This window comes from Humulus lupulus, chromosome 3, assembly GCF_963169125.1.
Source record: "Humulus lupulus chromosome 3, drHumLupu1.1, whole genome shotgun sequence".
In the NCBI taxonomy this organism is placed as follows: domain Eukaryota; kingdom Viridiplantae; phylum Streptophyta; class Magnoliopsida; order Rosales; family Cannabaceae; genus Humulus; species Humulus lupulus.
The window spans coordinates 16,032,333-16,053,944 of record NC_084795.1 but is presented as its reverse complement, the minus strand read 5'-3'; the positions used below and the strand labels follow the sequence as shown (position 1 = coordinate 16,053,944).

The window sequence follows — 21,612 nt, the reverse complement described above, 5'->3', positions numbered from 1 at the left end:
CTTTTAAGGGCTCACTTTGGGTGTCCTAAAATCTTTTAAGTAAAAAATGATAAATAAATGAATAAATTAAAGTTTTATTTTAATAACTAAATTAAAAAAAAAAAGATTTCTTTTATTTTTATTTTTTAAAAATAGAATAGAAAATTTAATTTTATTTATTTGGGGTCCAAATATTGTATTTAAAAAAAAATCTGATCAAACCCTCTAACTCTTCTCCTAACCGTAAACGTTTCAGCCTCCCTCTCAACCCTCTTCTCCCCAGTCGACCATGCATCACCTTGTCTCCCTCCCAAACCTCTTCTCCCCTGCCAACCCATGCATATCCTTGTCCCCCTCCTAAACCTCACACCGTCGACGAGATCCATAGCTTGCTCAAGCAGATGAGGCGGTGGCTCGCGGTGGGGCTCGCTGAACGGTGGCTCGCGGAGGGGCTCGCTGCAATGCCGTCGACGAGATCAGTGGCTTGCTCAAGCAGATGAGGCGGTGGCTCGCGAAGGGGCTCGCTGCAACGCTGGCTCACAGAGGCGGTGGCTCGGAGGGGAACGCTCACAGAGGTCGTGGCTCGGATGGGCTCGCGGAGGGGCTCGCTGCAATGCCGTCGACGAGATCCGTGGCTTGCTCAAGCAGATGAGGCGGTGGCTCGCGAAGGGGCTCGCTGCAACGCTGGCTCACAGAGGCGGTGGCTCGGAGGGACTCGCAGAGGGGCACGCTCACAGAGGTCGTGGCTCGGATGGGCTCGCGGAGGGGCTCGCTGCAACGTTGGCTCACAGAGGCGGTGGCTTGGAGGGGCTCGCGGAGGAGCTCGCTGCAACGCTTGCTCACAGAGGCGGTGGCTCGGAGGCGGGTCTTCATTTTCAGATGGTGGTTGGCTGGTTGTGTTTGTTTGGATTTTCAGGTGTTGTATTTGTTTTGATCTTTATGTCAATGGAAAAGTTTTGTTTGGATCTTTGTGTCAATGGAAAAGTTTCAGATATGTTATTAGGTTGATTGTAGATAATCATGTAATATTATTGGTATAGATTAATGTTTGCATATGATTGTAGTTATCTCAACAATGTTTGCTTTGATTTTATTTGTGTATCTTTAATATATTCATTCAACTAATAATAATATTTCTAATATTTTTTATAATTTATTTATTTTAAATATATAAGTATATATTTATTATTTATTCAGCAATAATGAGATTTTAAAAAAAATTGGGCATTTTACCCAAATTTTGATTTATAAAATAAAATTATATAATTAATTAAAAGGTACTCAAAGAAATATTTTAGAACACGCGTTGCGAGTCCTAAGAATCTTTTTAAGACTCGCAATGCAAGTCCTAAAAATCTTTTTTAGGACTCGCATTGCGAGTTCTAAAAAACATCAGTTTTTAAGGCTCTCAAATAGAGGACTCGCGCCCCGCAAGTCCTAAAAATTTTTTTAGGACTCGCAATGCTAGTCTTAAAAATCATTTTTTGTAGTAGTGTATGTATATATTGTGGGATTTGATCCTATTAATGAATATCACCCATTACTTTCAAAGAAAACTTAAGAGGAAGTGTTGACTTACAGGATGCCTTAGAGCATTAAGCATCACTACGTATTGTACGTTATAATACGCATTGTCCATATGCTCTTATATACACACTCCACCGAGATCCAATCACAGCTTATATGAATTGTTTATTAAACTAATATATATATATATATATATATATTTGGAAGACTTCTTACTAACCATGATGACGATGTGATAACATTGTGACTTAGTATAGTAAGTCACCAACAAGTAAATATTTTTTTGCTATATTAATTTCGAAATTAGATATTTTTTTTTTCATAATTAATGTTGTTTGCAACAAATGAAAGATACTAGTTATATTTAGAAATTAACATGTATTTGAAAAATGTAAAGTTTACAATATTATATTTTCATAATAAATGCACGTTTTTCATTAGGTAACCTTTCAAAAAATTTGAAAAAATCAAAATTTATTTTTAGAAATATTAATTAACAACTATAAATATAGATTATTAATGTTAATCCAATGATTAATATTAAAATAATCATGATACGTGTATATATTTATAGCTTATAATCAGTTCTATTAATCCAATTCAATATATATATACACACACGTATATACTAGAATATGTCTCAGGATTAACTAAAGAAGACAAACTGAAAAACACATAGCAATCAATTTATATTAATATATATATGGTGTAATTAGTTGTATTAATGCAATCTATATATAAAAGAGTATATACTAGAATGTTTCAGGATTAACGAAAACATTTTTAAGAAGACAATTTATTTTCATTTATGTATAACAAACTTATATTAAAATATTTAGTAGTAGATGAATCTAGAGGTGTTTCTCCGGGACAAGCTTGAGAGCAGTTCTCTTGGAGATGGTAAGAGAATGACCAGCAAACTCATCCATGTTGATATCTTGCTCTTTCATTCCACCAGGCAATTTCCAGTCAAAGCTGTATAAGAGATTGGCAAGGCCAAGCTCAACTATTGTTGTTCCCATGTACATGGCAGGACATACCCTTCGCCCGGATCCAAATGGCAACAGCTCGAAATGTTGACCTTTAAAATCAATGGAGCTATCCCGAAACCTCTCTGGGATGAACTCTTCAGGATCTTTCCAGCTCTTGGGGTCTCGTCCAATCGCCCAAGCATTCACTTGAATAATTGTTTTTGGTTTAATATCATAGCCATCGACGGTGAAGTGTGACATGCTCTCTCTTGCAAGAAGCAGAGGAGCTGGAGGGTGCAATCTAAAAGTTTCTTTGACTATCATTTTGAGGTATTGAAGCTGATCAGTGTCACTTTCTGTGACTTTTCCTTTGTTTCCAATGCAAGCTCTAACTTCATCTTGAGCCTTCTTCATCAGTTTAGGTCTCTTGGCTAGCTCTGCCATTGCCCACACCATGGTGATTGCACCAGTATCTACCCCACCAAGAAACATATTCTGCAACAAGAGATATATTAGTAGTCAAGCCATGATTGGTGAAAAACTCACGTTTAAAAGAATAATTTGTTAGAATAGGATTAAAATTACCAAAACATATAAAGACTTGAATCAATCGAAGTTGATATTTTTTATTTTAATACATGAGTTTCAGTCCATACACAATAAAATTCGGTGGCTTAAGAGTCTTTCTATATAATATATAGGGTTATTTGCAGTAAAACCTCATTCTTTTACAAAAATTGCTACAACCCCCAATTAAAAAAATTGGTGGTAAAACCTCATTCTGTTAATAGTTTATTGCAAATTGCTCATTTTATGTGTTAAATGTCATGTAAGCAATTTAAATGTCAATTAAGATACACGCAACAATACTTTATAGGACCACGTGTCAAAAAACAACTAATTATTATATTTTAAAAAATAAAATTAATTAATATAAAAAAAAAAACTCTTTTCAATTTTAAATTTTATTTAATTTTAATTATGCATTATTACTATTATTTTAAAATATTAAAATAATAGAAAAAAATAATTAATACACTAAAACAAAAATTAAAATCCAAAAATAAATTTAAAACTTTTTTCAAAACTTAAATTTATTTCCTTAAAAATTTAAATTTATTTAAAAAAAATTCTTAATATTTTTAATTTTAAGTTGTTTTAGTGTTTTAATTATTTTTTATAATATTTTAATGTTTTAAAATAATAATACATAATTAAAATTAAACAAAAATTAAAATTGATTTTTTTTTCAATTTTTTATTAATCAATTTTTATAAATAATAATTAATTTTTTTGACATGTGGCACTATAAAAGTATTGTCACATGTATCTTAGTTATGTATCTTAGTTGACACTTAAATGAAATTTAACACCTAAATGAAATTTATTGCTTATTAAGTTTTAAATTGTTCTTGGCCAAAAATATATTTGGTTTTCTTATTGACCCTACAATTAGAAAGAAAGGATGAACCAAAAATAAAACTAAAGAGGTTACCAAGAGGACTGCCTTGACATTGTTTATGGTTAAAGAAGCAGCTCGAAAACCAGTTTGCTCTTTCATCACTATCTTCAGAAGCACATCAATAATGTCTTCATGCTCTTGTTTTTCTCTCCCGGGACTAAGATGATCATCAATCACCCTTTGATAGAAATCATCCATCTGGTGGAAAATCCTTTCACGCCTTTGCTCTAAACCAGAAAGCTTGTCCACAATCCACCCCACATATGGAAAGTGCTCAGCGGCAGAGAAAGTTGCCAGGATGGTTTGGATCTCTTGAACAATTTCATGCAATTTCTCATCAGAAAAATTAGCATCTTTAAAAGTTGTCCCAAAAGCAGTCCTGAAAATTATACTGGCAGTAAGAGCAAACAGCTTCTCAGTAAGATCAACAGGAGCACCAGGAGAAGATGAGGAGTTATGAGATACGGAGTTGATGAGCTTGGTAACTTCTTCTTCCCGGACTGATCGGTGTGAAAGTACTCTCTTCACACTGAAAAGTTCAAGGACACAAGTTTTCCTGATCTCTCTCCAATATTCTCCATATGGTGAAAATGCCAAGTCTTGGTAATTGTACGTCAGTTGTCGAGGACCATGTAATTGAGGTCTGCTACAAGTACTGAGATCATGAGTCTTCATGACTTGTTTTGCAGCCTCAGCAGAGGATACAACAACAGTTGGCACCTTGCCGAGGTGGAGAAGCATAACTGAGCCATATTTTTTGGAGAGTTGGCATAAAGATTGGTGAGGCAATGAACCGAGCTGGTGTAAATTGCCTATGAAAGGAAGCTTTGGAGGGCTTGGAGGAAGGTTCTTGTTTTGTTTCTGAACAGTTTTCTTTATGAAGATAATCAGTAATGGAAGGAGGAGAAGTGAAACAAGCAAAGCTTGTTGAGCATCAATTGCCATTTTTTTTTTTTTTTTGCCTTTGATATTTTATCAGAAAGTACTAAGACTACTCTTCCTTTCAGCGACTATAAATAAGGAATTCCACTACTACGTTCAGTAGTTTTCGTGTTCAATATTATAACATTAAACTTTTGTTTGATACACGTTTAAAATCATTTTAATCTCTTTTATCCTTTTTTTTAAATAGTTAATTATTAATTACATTAATTCTTATAAATTAATATAAATATTCTTATTGAATATTATGAAAGAATTATTTTTTAGAACACTTCCAAACTTATTGATTAGTTAATACTATTTTATCTTTTTTAAGAAATAATAATCAATATGTTTTAATTTAGGTTTAGTTATACCACAGGTCCCTAAGCTTTATATACTTTGACAAGATGGTCCCTAATTTTTTTTTGTAAATTAATTCCTAAACTTTCTATATGTTAGGAGGCGTGGCCATACATCGTTAAATGACCAAAATATTATCTTCGTGCACAAATAGGTTAGGGACTAATAGGGTGCTAAAACATGTCTAGTTATAATCAAAATCTCACCCTAATTTTTTTTAATTAAAATTCTTTTTAATGTTAAATCAAATCTCTAAATCAAACAAACAATAGTACTAATATCTTGTATTTGAATCATAAATCAATATAAAATTTTACCTTTGATCAAATTTATTATGACAAAATAGCTCCAACTTATTTATTTAAATTTTTTAAAATTTTAAAATATATTTATAAAAAAATTCATCAAAATTAGTATTAATTATTTAAACAACATAATCCTAAATATAATATATATGAACATTTTACAAGATTTTAAATTTGATTGTATTTAATTAAAGAATATCAATTTTATATCATAAGCTAATTTATAGTAGAAAACAATATTTTATTTAATTATAGAATATCAATTTTATATCATAAGCTAATTTATAGTAGAAAACAATATTTTATTTAATTATAGAATAATATCATGTTGAATTTTTAGTTTGAAAGTAACACCATATCATAATAATAAATCAAATATATATTTTTAGGATCCTATTGTTTAATTACTATTATATATTTTGTTATTATAAATATATTATAATTATAAAAATAAATTTAATCAAATAAATTAAAACAAAATTGTTTATAATTAAAAAAAAGTGGTTACATAATTTATGGTTTTTAAAAATTCTCATTTTATGGTTTTGTTTTCCTAAAATGTTATGTTTATGGGTTTTGTTTTCATATATTTTTCTATAAATTTTTGTTTATGACATACTTGTTCTTAATTAAGTTCTTAATTAAAAAAAAATTAGGAGGCTAGTTGTGTATTTTTTTCAATTTTTTATATATAATTTCTTTTAGAATCACTTTTTTTTATACATTTTTATATTATATGGTTGTTTTATTTTATATTTTATTTTTTAATTTATTTTTGGCCTTACTATGTTTACAAGTTAGTTTTTTTTTTTCTGTACATATTCATTTTTTCAATTTTTTTAGAATCATTATTTTCATGTTTTTTTCTTCCTCTTTTCAGTATTTTTTTTAATTATTTCAGTTTATGTAAAAAAAAATTAATATTTTTTTGAGGTCTGGGTTAGGCATTTTTTTCTTCTTTTTCTTTTCTCCTTTCATTTTTTTTATTCTTTTGACGCCGTTTTTCGTCAACTTAAAACGTAGCGCAATTAAACAACAAGAACTATAGCGCAGATTAATAATACAAAATAACAACGAGAATTTTACGTGGTTCAGCAGTTAACTCTGCCTAGTCCACGAGTCAATTTTATTAAGACTTTGGATATTTCAGGAAATTCTTCTGAGATCAATTCTCCATAAATTCTCTCAAGATATCAAAAATCCCCCCCTCTAAGTGTCCATGATCTATCTATTTATAGAGGGTTCTCAGAGTTCATTCCCACATATTTCGGGAAGATACTCCTCTTCATTAATGGGAATAATGACATTAAAATCTGTAACTCCTACATACAAGGAAACGTCCCTGAAGACCAGGAGGCATATAGCAGACTAGTTAATATCCCTTTAATGTAGGGAAGTTACAACAATAAATATCTTTTGAATGCATGGACTGCGTCTCATCAGATGACCCACTAAGCCGTTCAAGGCCGGCAATCAGCATCATGCCAGTCCAGGTCTTCAGGTAAATTATGAGCTATGCAACTTTCCCCAAGACCAGCTCGGAGCGAGTAAATACCACCGAAGTCGTTACATTCCGAGCTCATACCCATGCCAAGCTCGGGCTACTTGATCCGAAGACACCCGAAAATGGATATACTCCGATGCTATGTCTTTCGAGCTTAGAAAGAACTTCGAGGTTGCCACCTTGCTTCAAGGGTTTGGCATCTGGACCTCGAACATGCACTTTAGCTATCACGAGCTCACACCTGACGAATCCAGCTTTCGAGGTCACAATCTCAAGTCTCAAAATCTGGGTGTAACATTTTTCCCCCTCAAAAGTATTAGTTCGAATCCTATAAGAAGGAAACTTTTGAACTACTTCCTTCACGAACCGTTCCATCGCACACTCGAATTTGGACACGCGTCTGCTGGGTGTTCCTTACTCAAGGTACTCGAGTGCCTTAAGACTCTGCCCACGATCGTTCGCCTGCCAACTTTATGGTACCATCATGTCATTTGTCCCTGGCCCTCGGATCTGATATGGAATCTGGCCAATGGCTGAGATTAATTCAACTTTTACAATCTCTGAGGGTCTATAAATATATCCCCTTTTGTCTTCTCCATTTTTTCTTCACATTGAACTTCTCAGAGAGAAAAAACCAGACACTTCTTCGCCTGGTTCTTGCATGTTCTCCAAGCCGAGAAGACAAAGCACGGTTGGACCTTTTGATTCGGTGAGATCGTACCTGCAACTTCTTGTTCAATCATCCATTTCTCTGTTTCCACCGATTACATTGTGTAAGTTTTCGATTTATGGTTTCTTTGCGTTATATACATACACATTTTTTTTATGCATGCTTATGCTTCTGTTACACCGTAGGCATTAGGATTTACTCTCATCCCATTTATCCATTCACTAGTTTAACGCACTAGGATTAGGGTGCTTCGACTGATGGACATTAAGTTCAAACCCAGTTTCTGCGAAAAAGGATAAAAATGGTTCCTTTTTGGGTTCTCAAATTTCAGGAACCGTGTCTTGCACACCAAGATATCAGGTACAAAATTAGGGTGTCTTTAAGGAATGCACGATTCCCAAAAATATCACCTTTTTAATAATCACCACCTTTCTTCCCTAATATTTCAGGATTTCCCATGACATGTTCACTTTCCTTCCCTTCGGTGGAACACACGCTCTGGGACTGGTCTCGTTCTTTAGATCGAGCTTGCCTTGTAGCCTCAATCATTCGAGCTTAGGTACTATTTATCTCTATACTTCTTGCTCGCTTGGCCCTCACCCTTTTACTTTCTTGTTAGATGCCGCAGAATTCGGGAAAGTGGTGGGGGTCAAAGCTCACAATTCCCTACTCACCAGTAACTCCGAGCCCGGAATCCCCTTTCACCCAGGAATCAACGTTTAATTCGGGAGCACGAACTGAGACATGAGCAAGAGGACACTCGAGATCACTTCCGGCGTTAGATAGACAAGGTCGAAGAAGGGAAAAAGGAAAAGACTAAGGGTCGCTCGTCATCCAGATATGAATATGGAGCCTAGACCGATTCCACTCGACCCTACGCTTAAAGTGACGATTGCCTTCAAGCCAAGTGATCTTCAGTTTTCACTGATGGGGGAACCCTCTGCCTCACAGCTGAGGAGGGAATTTTTCGAGGCCGAGAATTATTGGAGCTCGGTTACGTCACTAGGCCAGATAATTGATATCCTGGCCTTTCACGTTATAGGATTATCAGGCTCGCTAAGGTGTCGAGCCCCGACCTCTGACGAGCGAAGCTGCCGTGCTCCAGGAGATGGAAATCCTGACAGCAAGCTGAGATATGCAGCTTGGAGCCAGGAGCACATGAAGGCGGGGCGGTACTACCCTTGAAGTCTTTTTTCAAGGACTTCATAGATTTTGTTGGGCTGGCCCCTTTCCAGCTCAACACCAATTCTTACAGGGTATTGTCTGCCATGAGGTCACTGTATCACGAGTTGAAGTGGGCAGGACCCTCACCAGGAGAGATTTTATATCTCTTCTGTTTGAAAAGCAATCCCTCCCGAGCTCGGGGAGGAGACAGTTCTACTATCTCTCGAGTTATCCGAAGGATAAGAAGGTGTTCGAGGATCTTCCCAATCATCCTCCTGACTTCAAGAAGGCCTTCTTCTGGACAGATGGCCTAGCCCCGTCTCGATTCTACTCGTTCAGACGGATTCGTAAGTATCTCAACCTCCTTCTTTTCTGTGCTCGAACTTTGTTTTTAGGCCTGTACTTAGTTGAAATGGGTTTGATTTTCTAGCCAATTATCATCGCCCAACCTCTACCAATGAGATGAGGGAGCACAGAGAGACTCTGCTCCAACTTCCTTATGGCAGGAGATCCCTTTCCTATATCCTGCATGAAGACAAGCTTCGAGCTTGTGGGCTCTTAGGAGAGGATCAGTCTACATCGGACTGGTCCAATAAAAAATACGACCGGTGGGAGCTTGTGCCTCTGCCGACCGCCAACCTCCCCCCAAGGAGAGATGCGAGGCCTCCACCTCCAGTTCGTCATAGGAGTCCACAATCGGGGAACGAGGCCAATGACGAGGCCTCAAGCTCGGGCTCGGATGAGCAAGGTACAGTCATCCTTAGCGCGAATATGTGGTCCCCCTCCCTATTAAAGCATAAACCCGATAGGTTAGTATTCTGTGAGGATGATAGGAACCATTTTTATGTATGGTCTTGGGTAGATGAACGGGTTCATAGGTTTGATAGCTGGCTCGGGAAATACGACACCATGTATAGCCTGAACGAGGTATGGAACGGAATAGCCGTCCAATATGGGACCAACGACTATAGAGACCTTTCGAGGTTGACGTCCACCTATAGGGAAGGTACTCCCCCCGCCTCTTCTGAAGATGGGGGAATTTCGTGGTCGCCGAGCACAAGCTCGGGGGAGAGTTCCAGTTAGGTTTCTCTCCACTTGTCTTTTTATCCCATGTATGTTTGCATTATGCTGAGTTACTTTATTTTTCGATAACTCATATTGTGGTGTAACTGTGTAGGCGAGATGGACTCCGATCTCGACAAAATCCTTGAGAGAGGCGGAGCCAAGAGGAGTAAGCGTCCCAGAGGGTTGCGAAAGACCGACCGGCCTGCCAATGTCCTTAAGAGGACTAAAAATAAACCTCCTCCACCAGCCCCGCCTGCCACGAGCTCGGCTGTGGAGCCGTCTCCTAAGGTCGGGGCATCCACTATGGTCGAGCCCCAACCTCCCATCATGGTTCACTCAACGCTCGACCCACCTCCGAAAAAACCCTCGGCTTCCCTAACACGCAAGTTGTCAGTTTCTACTCACGTTGATGAGTATGTAGTTGACAATGCTGCTGGACCCCATGGGGCTACGCTGGGCTTGGACATTCTGTCTCGAGTGGGTCAGAGCTTTAGCAGTTTTGATGCTCCTCATTGGCAGTTTTTTAACAACGCCCGAGACTGCAACACACTTTACGAGAAGAGTGTCGAGCTTACTGCCGCGGTAAGTTTTCTTTTCTCACTACTAGCTGTAGTTATAGACGATCCATATGCTAATGTTGATTTCTTTGTATGCTAGGCTCTGACTGTCTCTGCTCAGCTCAACTATAAACTAAACAATGAGATCCACTCGAGCAAATCCTATGCTTAGGAGGCGAAGGATCTTCAGCTCAAACTGGGTGATGAGCTCAAGGCAAAAAAGGCAAAGGTAGAGGCAGGAGCCGAGGAGCTTAAGGTCAAGATATCCGAGCTTGAAAAGTAGAATGCCAGGCTCGCAGAGCTTGAGAAGGAGAATGCTCGGCTCAAGGAGGTCAATGCCAAGCTTGAAGAAGATAAGGCCGTCACTTTTGAGATCATTGAGAGTGAGAAGGCTCGTCTTCTCGAAGAGTTTAAGGAAAGAAAAGATCGGGCGGTCGACCTGGCCATGTACAGAATCTGGGCCAACAATTTCGACCTCGATACCAACATCTTAGGCCATCTTGAAGCGAAACTTGTTGCCAAATGGCAGGGTCGGCTTAATGAGGAGGAGACTGCTCGGGATGACGCAGAAGGAGCTGGGGAGGACGCTGATGCTGAGAAGGCCAAGGAGGATGCTGAGAAGGCCAAGGGGGTTGCTCCTTCTCTTTAGATGACACCTCGAGGATGCGTCCCTTTATTTTTTATAATTGTTTTCTTTTAATTCATGCCCATGGGGCTGATACAATTTTTCTTTCTTTTTGACTTCATTTTAATATATATGCTTTACATTTCTCGGGTTGAAATATTTTGCACATTTTATATTAAAGTGTCATATATGCCTGTTTAATCACACAAACATAGTTTGAATTCAAGCTCGAGGTTCAATGCATTCATGCACAGTTTGCTCGAATTATCCGCTTCCGATCTTGTTATTTGTCAAGGGCGGATATTACTTTTACCATGCACCCGAAAGTACTTGTATGGTGTGTAATGCAAATGGTTTAGTTATATCTTACATTTTAGGTACTTTTTCTCGTCCTCGGTTAGCTCTCCGAGGTTATGAGGTTGAAATTATTGTTTTGCAAGATACTCCAGCCTCGATCTCGGTTTATACGAAGTGGGTTATGCTCCAACTTACTGTCGATTAGTTTTAGCTGGTTTATTCCAAACCTATTAAGGTCGTGTTAGGTTTGTAATCCATACACTTACATTTTAATCTAGTTGGCATATTTGGTTACATCCAAACATTTTTATCTTTTTGTCAGTTTGGTTATATCCAAACTTATCTTATTCCGCGCATTTGTTTTTTTCCAAATACTTGTGTACTTTTGAAAATTTGGTTTTATCCAGACTGTCTTAGCTCGCGTATTTGGTTACGTCCAAACACTTATATGTATTTCATTTTCAAGCTGGTGGTATATATGCCACTGATGCCCCATTAATTACATATGAGTGAGAACATAGGTTATTAAATTAAGAGAGATTGCAGAAAATACAGCATATTAAACGAAATCAACCTTTATTTGAAAAAAATCCAAAAATAGAAAAATAGTACAGATGAACAAGCATGGTTATCAGCAACATCCTTCCTATACTATTGATAGTAAGGTCGTAGGTGTTCGCCATTCCATGCTCTTGGTACTAGACTTCCATCCAATCTCGCCAACTTGTAAACGTTGGGTCGGATGACTGACTCTATCTGGTAGGGTCCTTCCCAATTTGGCCTGAGCACGCCAGCTACTGGATCCCATGTTGCCAAGAATACACGTCTTAGCACCAAATCTCCCATGCCGAATTTTCGATCCCGAACTCTTTTGTTGAAGTACCAGGTAGCTCACTATTGGTATGCAACATTTTTTAACTGAACTTCGTTCCTTCTTTCTTCGATCAGATCAAGAATTTCTTCGAGCTAAGAGTGGTTTGAGGCTTGATCATAAGCGAGGGCTCGAATTGTGGGAATTTCAACCTCGATTGGCAGCATAGCCTCGCAACCGTACGCCAGAGAGAACGGCGTATGTCCTATCGATGTATGGGTCATGGTCCTATATCCCCATAGGACTTGGGGCAATTCTTCGGGCCATCTTCCTTTAGCTTCTTCCAAATTTTCTTTAGTGAACTTTTTAGAGTCTTGTTTACAGCTTCGACCTGTCCATTTTCCTGGGGATGGGCCACTGACGAGAAGCTTTTTATTATCCCATTTTTTTCGCAAAAGTTGGTAAACAGATCGCTATCAAACTGGGTTCCGTTATCGGACACAATCTTCCTCGGCATCCCATATCGACATATGATGTTTTTCACCACAAAGTCAAGGAATTTTTTGGAGGTTATTGTCGCGAAAGGTTCAGCTTCTGTCTACTTTGTGAAGTAATCTACGACGACTACCACGTACTTTACTCTGCCCTTGCCAGTCGGAAAGGAGCCTATGAGGTCGATTCCCCATACAGCAAATGGCCATGGGGAGGTCATCACAGTTAGTTTGGATGGTGGACCTTGAGGAATTGTGGCGAATTGTTGGCACTTATCACACCTTTTTACGTAGTCGAACGAGTCCGATTTGATGGTAGGCCATAAGTATCCTTGGCATATGAGTTTCTTGGATAGGCTATGCCCCCCAGTATGATCTCCACAGAACCTTTCATGAATTTCTTCTAAGATTTTCTTAGCTTCGGGTGGAGTCACACACCGGAGTAGTGGCATGGGATATCCTCTTCTATACAGCCTTCCATCTACGATGGTATAACGAGGGATTTGATACATCAACTTCCGAGCCTTAGGCTATTCTTCCGGGAGAATTCTGGTCTCGAGATATTCAAGTATCGGAGTCATCCACGTAGGCTCGGAATTGATCATACACACGTCCTTCTACTTTGGCTAGTCAATACTAGGTGTTGAGAGATGTTCAATTGGTATGACATTCAGTTCGTCATTCTCGGTAGAGGTAGCGAGCCTGGCTAAGGCATCCGCATTCGAGTTCTGTTCTCGTGGGACCTGTTCTATCGCATAGAACTCGAAATGTTCCAATGCTGATTTTGCCTTTTCTAAGTACGCTGCCATTCTCATACCACGAGCCTGGTACTCTCCTAAGATCTGGTTAACCACTAGCTGAGAGTCGCTGTAGCAATGTATAGCTTTAGCTTTGAGCTCCTTGGCTATACGAAGTCCCGCCAGTAAAGCCTCGTACTCGGCCTCATTATTTGACGCGTTGAAGTCAAATCTCAAGGCAGAGTGGAATCTGCTTCCTGCAAGAGTGATCAAAATTACTCCTACCCCTTATCCATTTTCATTAGATGACCCATCAACGTAAAGTTTCCACAGCTCGTGGGCCGGGGTTATAACTTCATCGTTGGTCATGCCAGTACACTCCACTATGAAGTCTGCTAAGGCTTGCGCCCTAATGGTCGTCCTTGGATGAAAGGTGATCTCGAATTGCTCGAGTTCAGTGGCCCACTTAAGAAGTCGACCTGAAGCTTCTGGTTTGGATAAGACTTGTCTTAGTGGTTGATCAGTTAGTACATGGATGGGGTGTGCTTGAAAATAGGGTCAAAGTTTTCGAGATGAGTGAATTAGGCTGAGAGCTAGCTTCTCCATCAAGGGATATCTTGATTCTGCCCCTAGTAACCTTTTACTAACATAATACACGGGCCTTTGTAATTTTTCTTCCTCTCGTACGAGTACTGCACTTATGGCGTGCTCGGTCGTAGCAAGATACAAATACAGAACTTCTCCCATAATAGGTTTTGACAAGATAGGGGGTTCTGCGAGGTGTTTCTTGAGTTCCTGAAAAAGCCAACTCGCATTCCTCTGTCCATTCAAATTTATTGCCTCCCCTCAACAGGTTGAAAAACGGAAGACAACGGTCTGTAGATTTTGATATAAACCTACTTAGTGCCGCCATCCTGCCTATCAAACTCTGGACATCTTTGTGTTTTCGAGGTGAAGGCATATCGATCAGGGCCTGGATCTATTAGCCTCTATTCCTCGAGCATTTACAATGAAACCCAGGAATTTTCCTGAAGATACTCCGAAAGAGCACTTCTGAGGGTTAAGCTTCATGTTATATTTCTAGAGCACGACAAAGCATTCCTCGAGGTCATCAACATGGTTATTGTTAAGTTGAGATTTGACTAACATATCGTCAACATAAACTTCCATGTTGTTCCCTATTTTCTTGGAGAACATCATGTTCCCAAGCCGCTGGTAAGTGGCCCCAACATTTTTTAGTCTGAATGGCATAACGTTATAACACTATAACCCTTTATCTGTTATGAAGCTCGTATGTTCTTGGTCAGGGGCATGCATGGCAATCTGGTTATATCCAGAATAGGCATCCATGAATGACATTAGTCCATGCCCTGCCGTGGCATCCACGAGCTGGTCAATCCGTGGTAAAGGAAAGCAATCCTTAGGACACGCCTTGTTGAGGTCCGAGTAGTCAATGCAGGTTCGCCACGTTCCATTAAGCTTCGGGACCAGTACCAGATTGACTACCCAATCAGGGTAAAAAGCATCCCTAATGAATCGGTTTGCTTTTAACCTGTCGACTTCCTCTTTTAGGGCCTTTTTCCTATCGTCATCCAATTGTCTTCGCTTTTGTTGCTTCGGTGGGAAGCTTTTATCGATATTTAGCGTGTGGCTCACTATATTTGGACTTATTCCTACCATGTCTGAATGTGACCACGCGAAGACATCCTGGTTTTTCTTCAAAAAGTAAATTAATTGCTATTTAGTTTCTTCATGGAGGTTTTTCCCGACCTTTACCGTTTTCAGAGGGTCTGATTCTTTGAGCCTGATTTCTTCGAGCTCTTCCAATGGTTCGAGATCAGCTCTTTCCTCCACTCTTGGGTCGATTTCTTCATCTATCTCCAAGATTGTCCCATCTTTATTCTGAATGACAACGAGAGCTTGTGCGCTTGCCTGTTTCTTTCCTCTTATGGAAATGCTATAGCATTTCCTTCCGGCCAACTGGTCTCCCTTCAATGTCCTGATGCCACTAGAAGTTGGGAACTTGATGGCCAAATGCCTTACAGACGAGACTTCCCCATACCTACTAGGGCGGGTCTCCCGAGCAGTACGTTGTAGGCCGATGGCAGGTCCACTACTACAAACTCCATCATCTTGGTTGCTGAGACTGGATAGTCTCCCAAGGTTACAAGGAGTTCAATGGACCCTATACAGACAATCCCCTCTCCCGATAAACTGTACAATGTCGTTGCACAAGCTTTTAGGTCTCGAAGCGCGAGTCCCATCTTTTCTAAGGTGGCCTTATAGAGAATGTTCACTGAGCTCCCATTATCAATGAGAACTCAGTGAACTTTCTTATTCGCGAGCTGGAGAGTGATGACCAGTGGGTCATTGTGGGGAAACTGTACATGGGACGCATCGTCCTCAGTAAAGGTTATCGGTTGAGATTCAATCTTTTGTCACTTTGGATCTCTAGGTTCGGGTTCATAGGGGGACCCGTCCCTAGTTTTTAACTCGTTCACGTATCGATTTTGGGCATTCTTGCCCGTCCCTGCGAGATGAGGCCCGCTCGAGTTGGTTATCACATCTTCTCCATCAATCGGAGGGGGCCTATCTTCTTCTCTAGCTCGGGAATTATTATTTTGAGCCGGCTGTGGCGCAGCTGCCCTTTGGCTAGTAGAAGCCTGATTATTATTCTGGTTCCTGACATATTGTCTGAAGTATCCTCTCGAGATCAATCCTTCGATCTCGTCCTTCAACTGCCTGCATTCATCAGTAGTGTGCCCAGTATCTCTGTGAAATCGACAGTACTTGTTGGAGTCCCCCTTGGACTTATGATTTCTCATGGGGTCTGGACGCCTGAAAGGGACCTGGTTTCCATTAGCCAGGTATATATTCTTCTGAGACTTGTTGAGCTCAGTGTACACTTTGTACACAGAGAAATACCTTTCTCCTTTCTTCTTCTTCTTTCCCCCTTTCGCCTCGGGGTTACTTCCTTCATTCTTCTTCCTTTTGGAAGCGTTTTCTGCAGGGGGTTTCGAGGCTGATGGGTCTGCCGAGGTCGAGGCAAAGTTTACATTTGTCATTGTAGTTATGGGCTGAGAGGTCATGTTCAGCGTTGACCTCGCCTCTTCTACATTGACAAACCTCTGAGATCGCCTATTAAACTCGGTTAAGGAACTTACATGCTTTCTCTGCATATCATCCCAAAGGGGACTTCCCGGCATTACCCCAGCTTGGACATCCATTAGATGACCGCTGTCATCTACATCCCGAGCTCGGGCGACCTCCACATTAAACCTTGTTAAGTAGCTCTTCAATGTTTCACTCGACTGTTTCCGAACGTTGGTCAGAGTCGATGCTTCAGGTCTTACCCCGATCATGGCTCTAAACTAATTCTTGAAATCTTTTGATAGCTGATCCCAAGAAGTGATTGAATGTCTCTTATATTTTTCGAACCAGTTTTTTGCTGGTCCTGTAAGCGACGCTGGAAACAACATGCATCTGAGCTCGTAACCTACATTACTTGCTCTCATTATGGTGTTAAATGTACTCAAATGACTGTACGGAATGGATTTCCCTTCAAAAGGAGGGACATGAGGAATCTGAAACCCTTGAGGAAACAGAGTGTTGGAAATATGGGGAGCGAATGGTTCGATCTCTTCAACAGAATCCTCATCCCGACTCCGACCTCGCTCATTCTGCAAGAGCCTAAATGCCCTTTCCAGCTGATCAATTCTTTCTTGAACCGGGTCTGCAGGGGGTCTTGCCTGAAATTGGCTATCATTTATCACAATTCCAGGTTCGCGCCTTCGCAGGGGATCTTTGCACCCATTTAGGTGATCTCTCAGGTCCGGGTTTGATGGATTACCACTACCCCGATTCTGATTCAGGTGCTCCCGCAGGTCGGAGCGGTTCCTATGGTTTCCAGTATTTCTTCATCCTTGATCATACATGCTGACTGATCTGGCGTCCCTTGAGTCGTCACTGGCGAGGCTTGTCGCATGATTGTTCCGAGACGGATTTCTTTCATGCTGCCTCGTCTCTGCAGTGCGAGATCGAGACATTTGGCTTCTCGCAGGTTGGTCACCTCTTTGTTCTCTAGTAGCCTCTCTATTCCCCTGTTTTCGTCCTGGCCGTCTTGTCTCATCACCCTGAGTTGGTTGTGCATTCCTTCGAGGTGGTCAGGGGTATCTTATTGGTGACGGTGGGAACCGAATGGGTGACGGTGGCTGCCAACCATTTCGGGGTCTGGATGGCCCCGAGTTCGCCCATGCTGACTAGGTAACATTCTGTGTGTTACCAGGAACCTGAGTCCGAGCCTCTGCAGAGGCTCGGTTATTCCCAGTTTCTGCTGGTAACTCCGCAGTTGAGTTACCCGGAGCCCTTGCCCGAGTGTTTCTTTGGGGTCTCGAGGGAGCAGGTTGCTTTGCTGGTGGTGGAGGCTGCTCCGCTCCTCTTGTGGTAGCATTTTTCCGAGGTCGCCCACGAGGCCTGCAGGGAAGAACATGAACGTCCCGCGAAGGTGGATCTTGGTTCTCCTGTGGAGGTTGAGGCTGAGCCGCCTGCGCATCTGCCGCTAACCTAGCCAACTTTTCGTTTCGCTTCTTGGCTTTAGCCAGCTGTTTTCTTAACTGTCAGTTTTCAAGTTCCACAATGGGGACGTACCGTTCAGGATTATAGTACATGTCCTCATTGTCCCTGGGAGTCAGAGGTGCTCGAGGTCCTCGAGAATCGGAGGACTCACTTCTCTCTTCAGGTTCAGGGTTCGTCATCGGCTGCTTCCCAGGGCGCCGTGGATAGTTTTCTTCAGGAATATTCTGATCATTCATGGCCATAGCTAATCAGGGATTGTATTGCTTAAGGCTCTCAATGAAAGCACCAAACTGTTGACGTCGTTTTTCGTCAACTTAAAACGTAGAGCAATTAAACAACAAGAACTATAGCGCAGATAAATAATACAGAAAAACAACGAGAATTTTACGTGGTTCAGCAGTTAACTCTACCTAGTCCACGAGTCAATTTTATTAAGACTTTGGATATTTCAGGAAATTCTTCTGTGATCAATTCTCCATAAATTCTCTCAAGATATCAAAAATCTCCCCCTCTAAGTGTCCATGATCTATCTATTTATAGAGGGTTCTAAGAGTTCGTTCCCACATATTTCGGGAAGATACTCCTCTTCATTAATGGGAATAATGACATTAAATTCTGTAACTCCTACATACAAGGAAACGTCCCCTGAAGACTAGGAGGCATATAACAAACTAGTTAATATCCCTTTTAATTTAGGGAAGTTACAACAATAAATATCTTTTGAATGCATGGACTGCATCTCATCAGATGACCCACTAAGCTGTTCTAGGCCGGCAATCAGCATCATGCCAGTCCAGGTCTTTAGGTAAATTATGAGCTATGCAACTTTCCCCAAGACCAGCTCGGAGCGGGTAAATACCACCGAAGCCGTTACATTCTGAGCTCATACCCATGCCAAGCTCGGGCTACTTGATCCGAAGATACCCGACAATGGATATACTCCGATGCTATGTATTTCGAGCTTAAAAAGAACTTCGAGGTTACATATCTTCGAGGTTGCCACCTTGCTTCGAGGGTTGGGCATCTAGACCTCGAACATGCACTTTAGCTATCACAAGCTCACACCTGACGAATCCAGCTTTCGAGGTCACAATCTCAGGTCTCGAAATCTGGGTGTAACATATTCTTTTATCTTTTGATTAGTTATTATAATTTTTTTAATGGGTGGGACTAGAAACAACTAAGTTGAAGAGACTAGTATTGTTCAATGGGTTAGTTGGAGCTTTTAGTTGTGTAGATTTAGTTTTAAGTCTTCATAATGATGTGAAGATAAAATTGTATGGGCTTTATAAGAGCTCTTTGGATCCCCAACCAATGGTGTTGAAACAAAGATTTGGTATTTTTCTGCCACAAATAGAAAAGAATTGGTACTTAAATTCAATTGTTAACAAAGATTTGGTACTATTTCCGCCAAAATAAAAAAATTGGTATATAAGTGCAACTATCAGTAAAGATTTAGTATTTTTTCCGCAAATATTCCTAAATATAATCAACATTAATCTCAGGAAGCATGAACAAACTACTACAAAAATGGTCATTTGTGACAGTTCGCAACTGCCACAATTAATTTTTTGCGTCAGTTTTGAAAGTAACGCAAAACCCAATGATGCAAATAGCCTGTCGTTTGCATCAGTGCCCAATTGTCACAAATGTGGCATTTGTGACAGTTGGGCGCTGGTGCAAATTCTATGAGCTCCGACTCTGTGTACCCAGCCCCCAGCCACCTTCTAAAGGCCTACGACCCCAGCCACCCCCCACAATCCCCGCGACCCCTAAGAAATGAACCCCAACCTCGAACCCCCGACCCTACGTCTCACAGCCCAAGAGAGGTGAGTTTTTTCATTTTCAAATGGAAATCGGGGACAAAGATGTATATGTAAAGTGGTCTAACGTCATTAGCGTCAGTGCCTAACTGGTGCTAACGGAAGATTTGCGTCAATGGGGCACTAACGCAAACGTTTAAGTAAAACGCGCAGTTGACTTAGACGTTTGTGTCAGTGCCCCACTGACGCAAACCTTCTGTTAGCGTTAGTTAGGCATTGGTGCTAACATCCTCGTTAACAACGTCATATTGCCACTGATGCAAAATTTCCCCATTAACATTGTCAGTATTGAAACTGAAGCAAATACCCTTTCATTTGTGGCAGTGCTCAACTGCCACAAATGATAATTATCAGTCAACGGTGTTCGTCAACGCAATTAACTGACGTGTTTGACGGACACAAAATGAGTATTTTGGTTTAGTGATATTCACCTTTAAGAATAGCACACACATATTGATCAAAAGAATATATAGAGCCCTTTCGATGGTAAATTGATTTGTGCATTATGTAATGAAGTCTTTCGAATATTGAGCTATATTTTGTGTTTTATTATTATATGTACAATATTCTTCAGGTTGAAAGATCTATAAATGATTTCTTAACAAACATAATGCATGTGTTAGTGGGATATGTATTCTACTTGTGTAACTAGGATATATAAGGCTAAATTTAAGTTAGTGGTAACTTGTTACTGTAATATAGGTAGCTGGTTACCCCTAAGATTTTAACAATTTGTCATGACCGGAACCAATTACTTATAATATAGGTAACTTTTTACCCCTAAGATGCTAGTACAAGTTATCTTGATTGTAACATGTTCCTTATAATATAGGTAATTGGCTACCCCTAATTAAGATAGTAACAAGTTATCATGATGGTAATCGATTACTTAGAATATAAGTAACTATCTACCTCTAATAAGATGGTAATAGGTTACCCTAATGGTAACATTCATATTTGAAATAGAATTTACTCATTTGGTAACATGTATTTTAAAATCATACATATTTGGTATCATAGACTTAAATTTTATAAATAAAATTTTGTCAATATGATCAAACTGTCATTAGTTATATGTAATTAAATAATTATATTTGAATTTTGAACTCACTTACTTGATAGCAATTTGATTAAATTGGTAAAATTTTATTAATTAAATATGAGGTTTTTTTTTTGTAAGTAAGAAAATTCATTAATCAAACACCAACTACATCAGCAAAATCTGTACAACAACAGCAACCCAACAGGGGGACCAAACTAGACTAAAATATGACTATACATTTAATTCCCCAAACCAAATCCTATCCAACATATTAATTATGTTCTGTAACATCATTTTACCTCTAGCTTTAATATCTCTTTTGATACAATTGACTATACAATCAAGGCTAATAACTTTCCCATCCCAAAAAGCCAAATTACGCACTCCCCATATATGGTAGACAGCAGCAGCTACGCTAGTTGCAAAAATCCCCCTCCGAAATCGATATATGGCCTTCCCTCTACTTAGCCAACGCAGAAGACCATGCAAGCTTTCAGATTTAGAAGACCAACCCAGCCAAAGTTTAATTTCAGTGATACATCTCCTGCTATAACAACAAGAGAAAAATAGGTGAACCCCATCTTCTTGTGCATTACCACATATTAAACAGATTGAATCACTAGCAACTCCAATATGATTGAATCACTACCCCTAATTAAGATAGTAACAAGTTATCGTGATGGTAATCGATTACTTAGAATATAAGTAACTATCTACCTCTAA

The 21,612-nt window shown here is 39.7% G+C and overlaps 2 protein-coding genes across 2 annotated transcripts; both read right to left on the bottom strand.

Moving 5' to 3' along the window:
• Positions 1-2,286: 2,286 nt before the first annotated feature.
• On the bottom strand, positions 2,287-3,001 carry LOC133822216 (cytochrome P450 71B34-like). The gene has a single exon (XM_062254478.1). It carries the CDS (start codon positions 2,967-2,969, stop codon positions 2,358-2,360), a length of 612 nt encoding a protein of 203 aa, XP_062110462.1. The 5' UTR covers positions 2,970-3,001; the 3' UTR covers positions 2,287-2,357.
• Positions 3,002-3,861: 860 nt separating this feature from the next.
• Positions 3,862-5,027, bottom strand: LOC133823687 (cytochrome P450 71B36-like). The gene has a single exon (XM_062256535.1). It carries the CDS (start codon positions 4,882-4,884, stop codon positions 3,862-3,864), a length of 1,023 nt encoding a protein of 340 aa, XP_062112519.1. The 5' UTR covers positions 4,885-5,027.
• Positions 5,028-21,612: the final 16,585 nt, after the last annotated feature.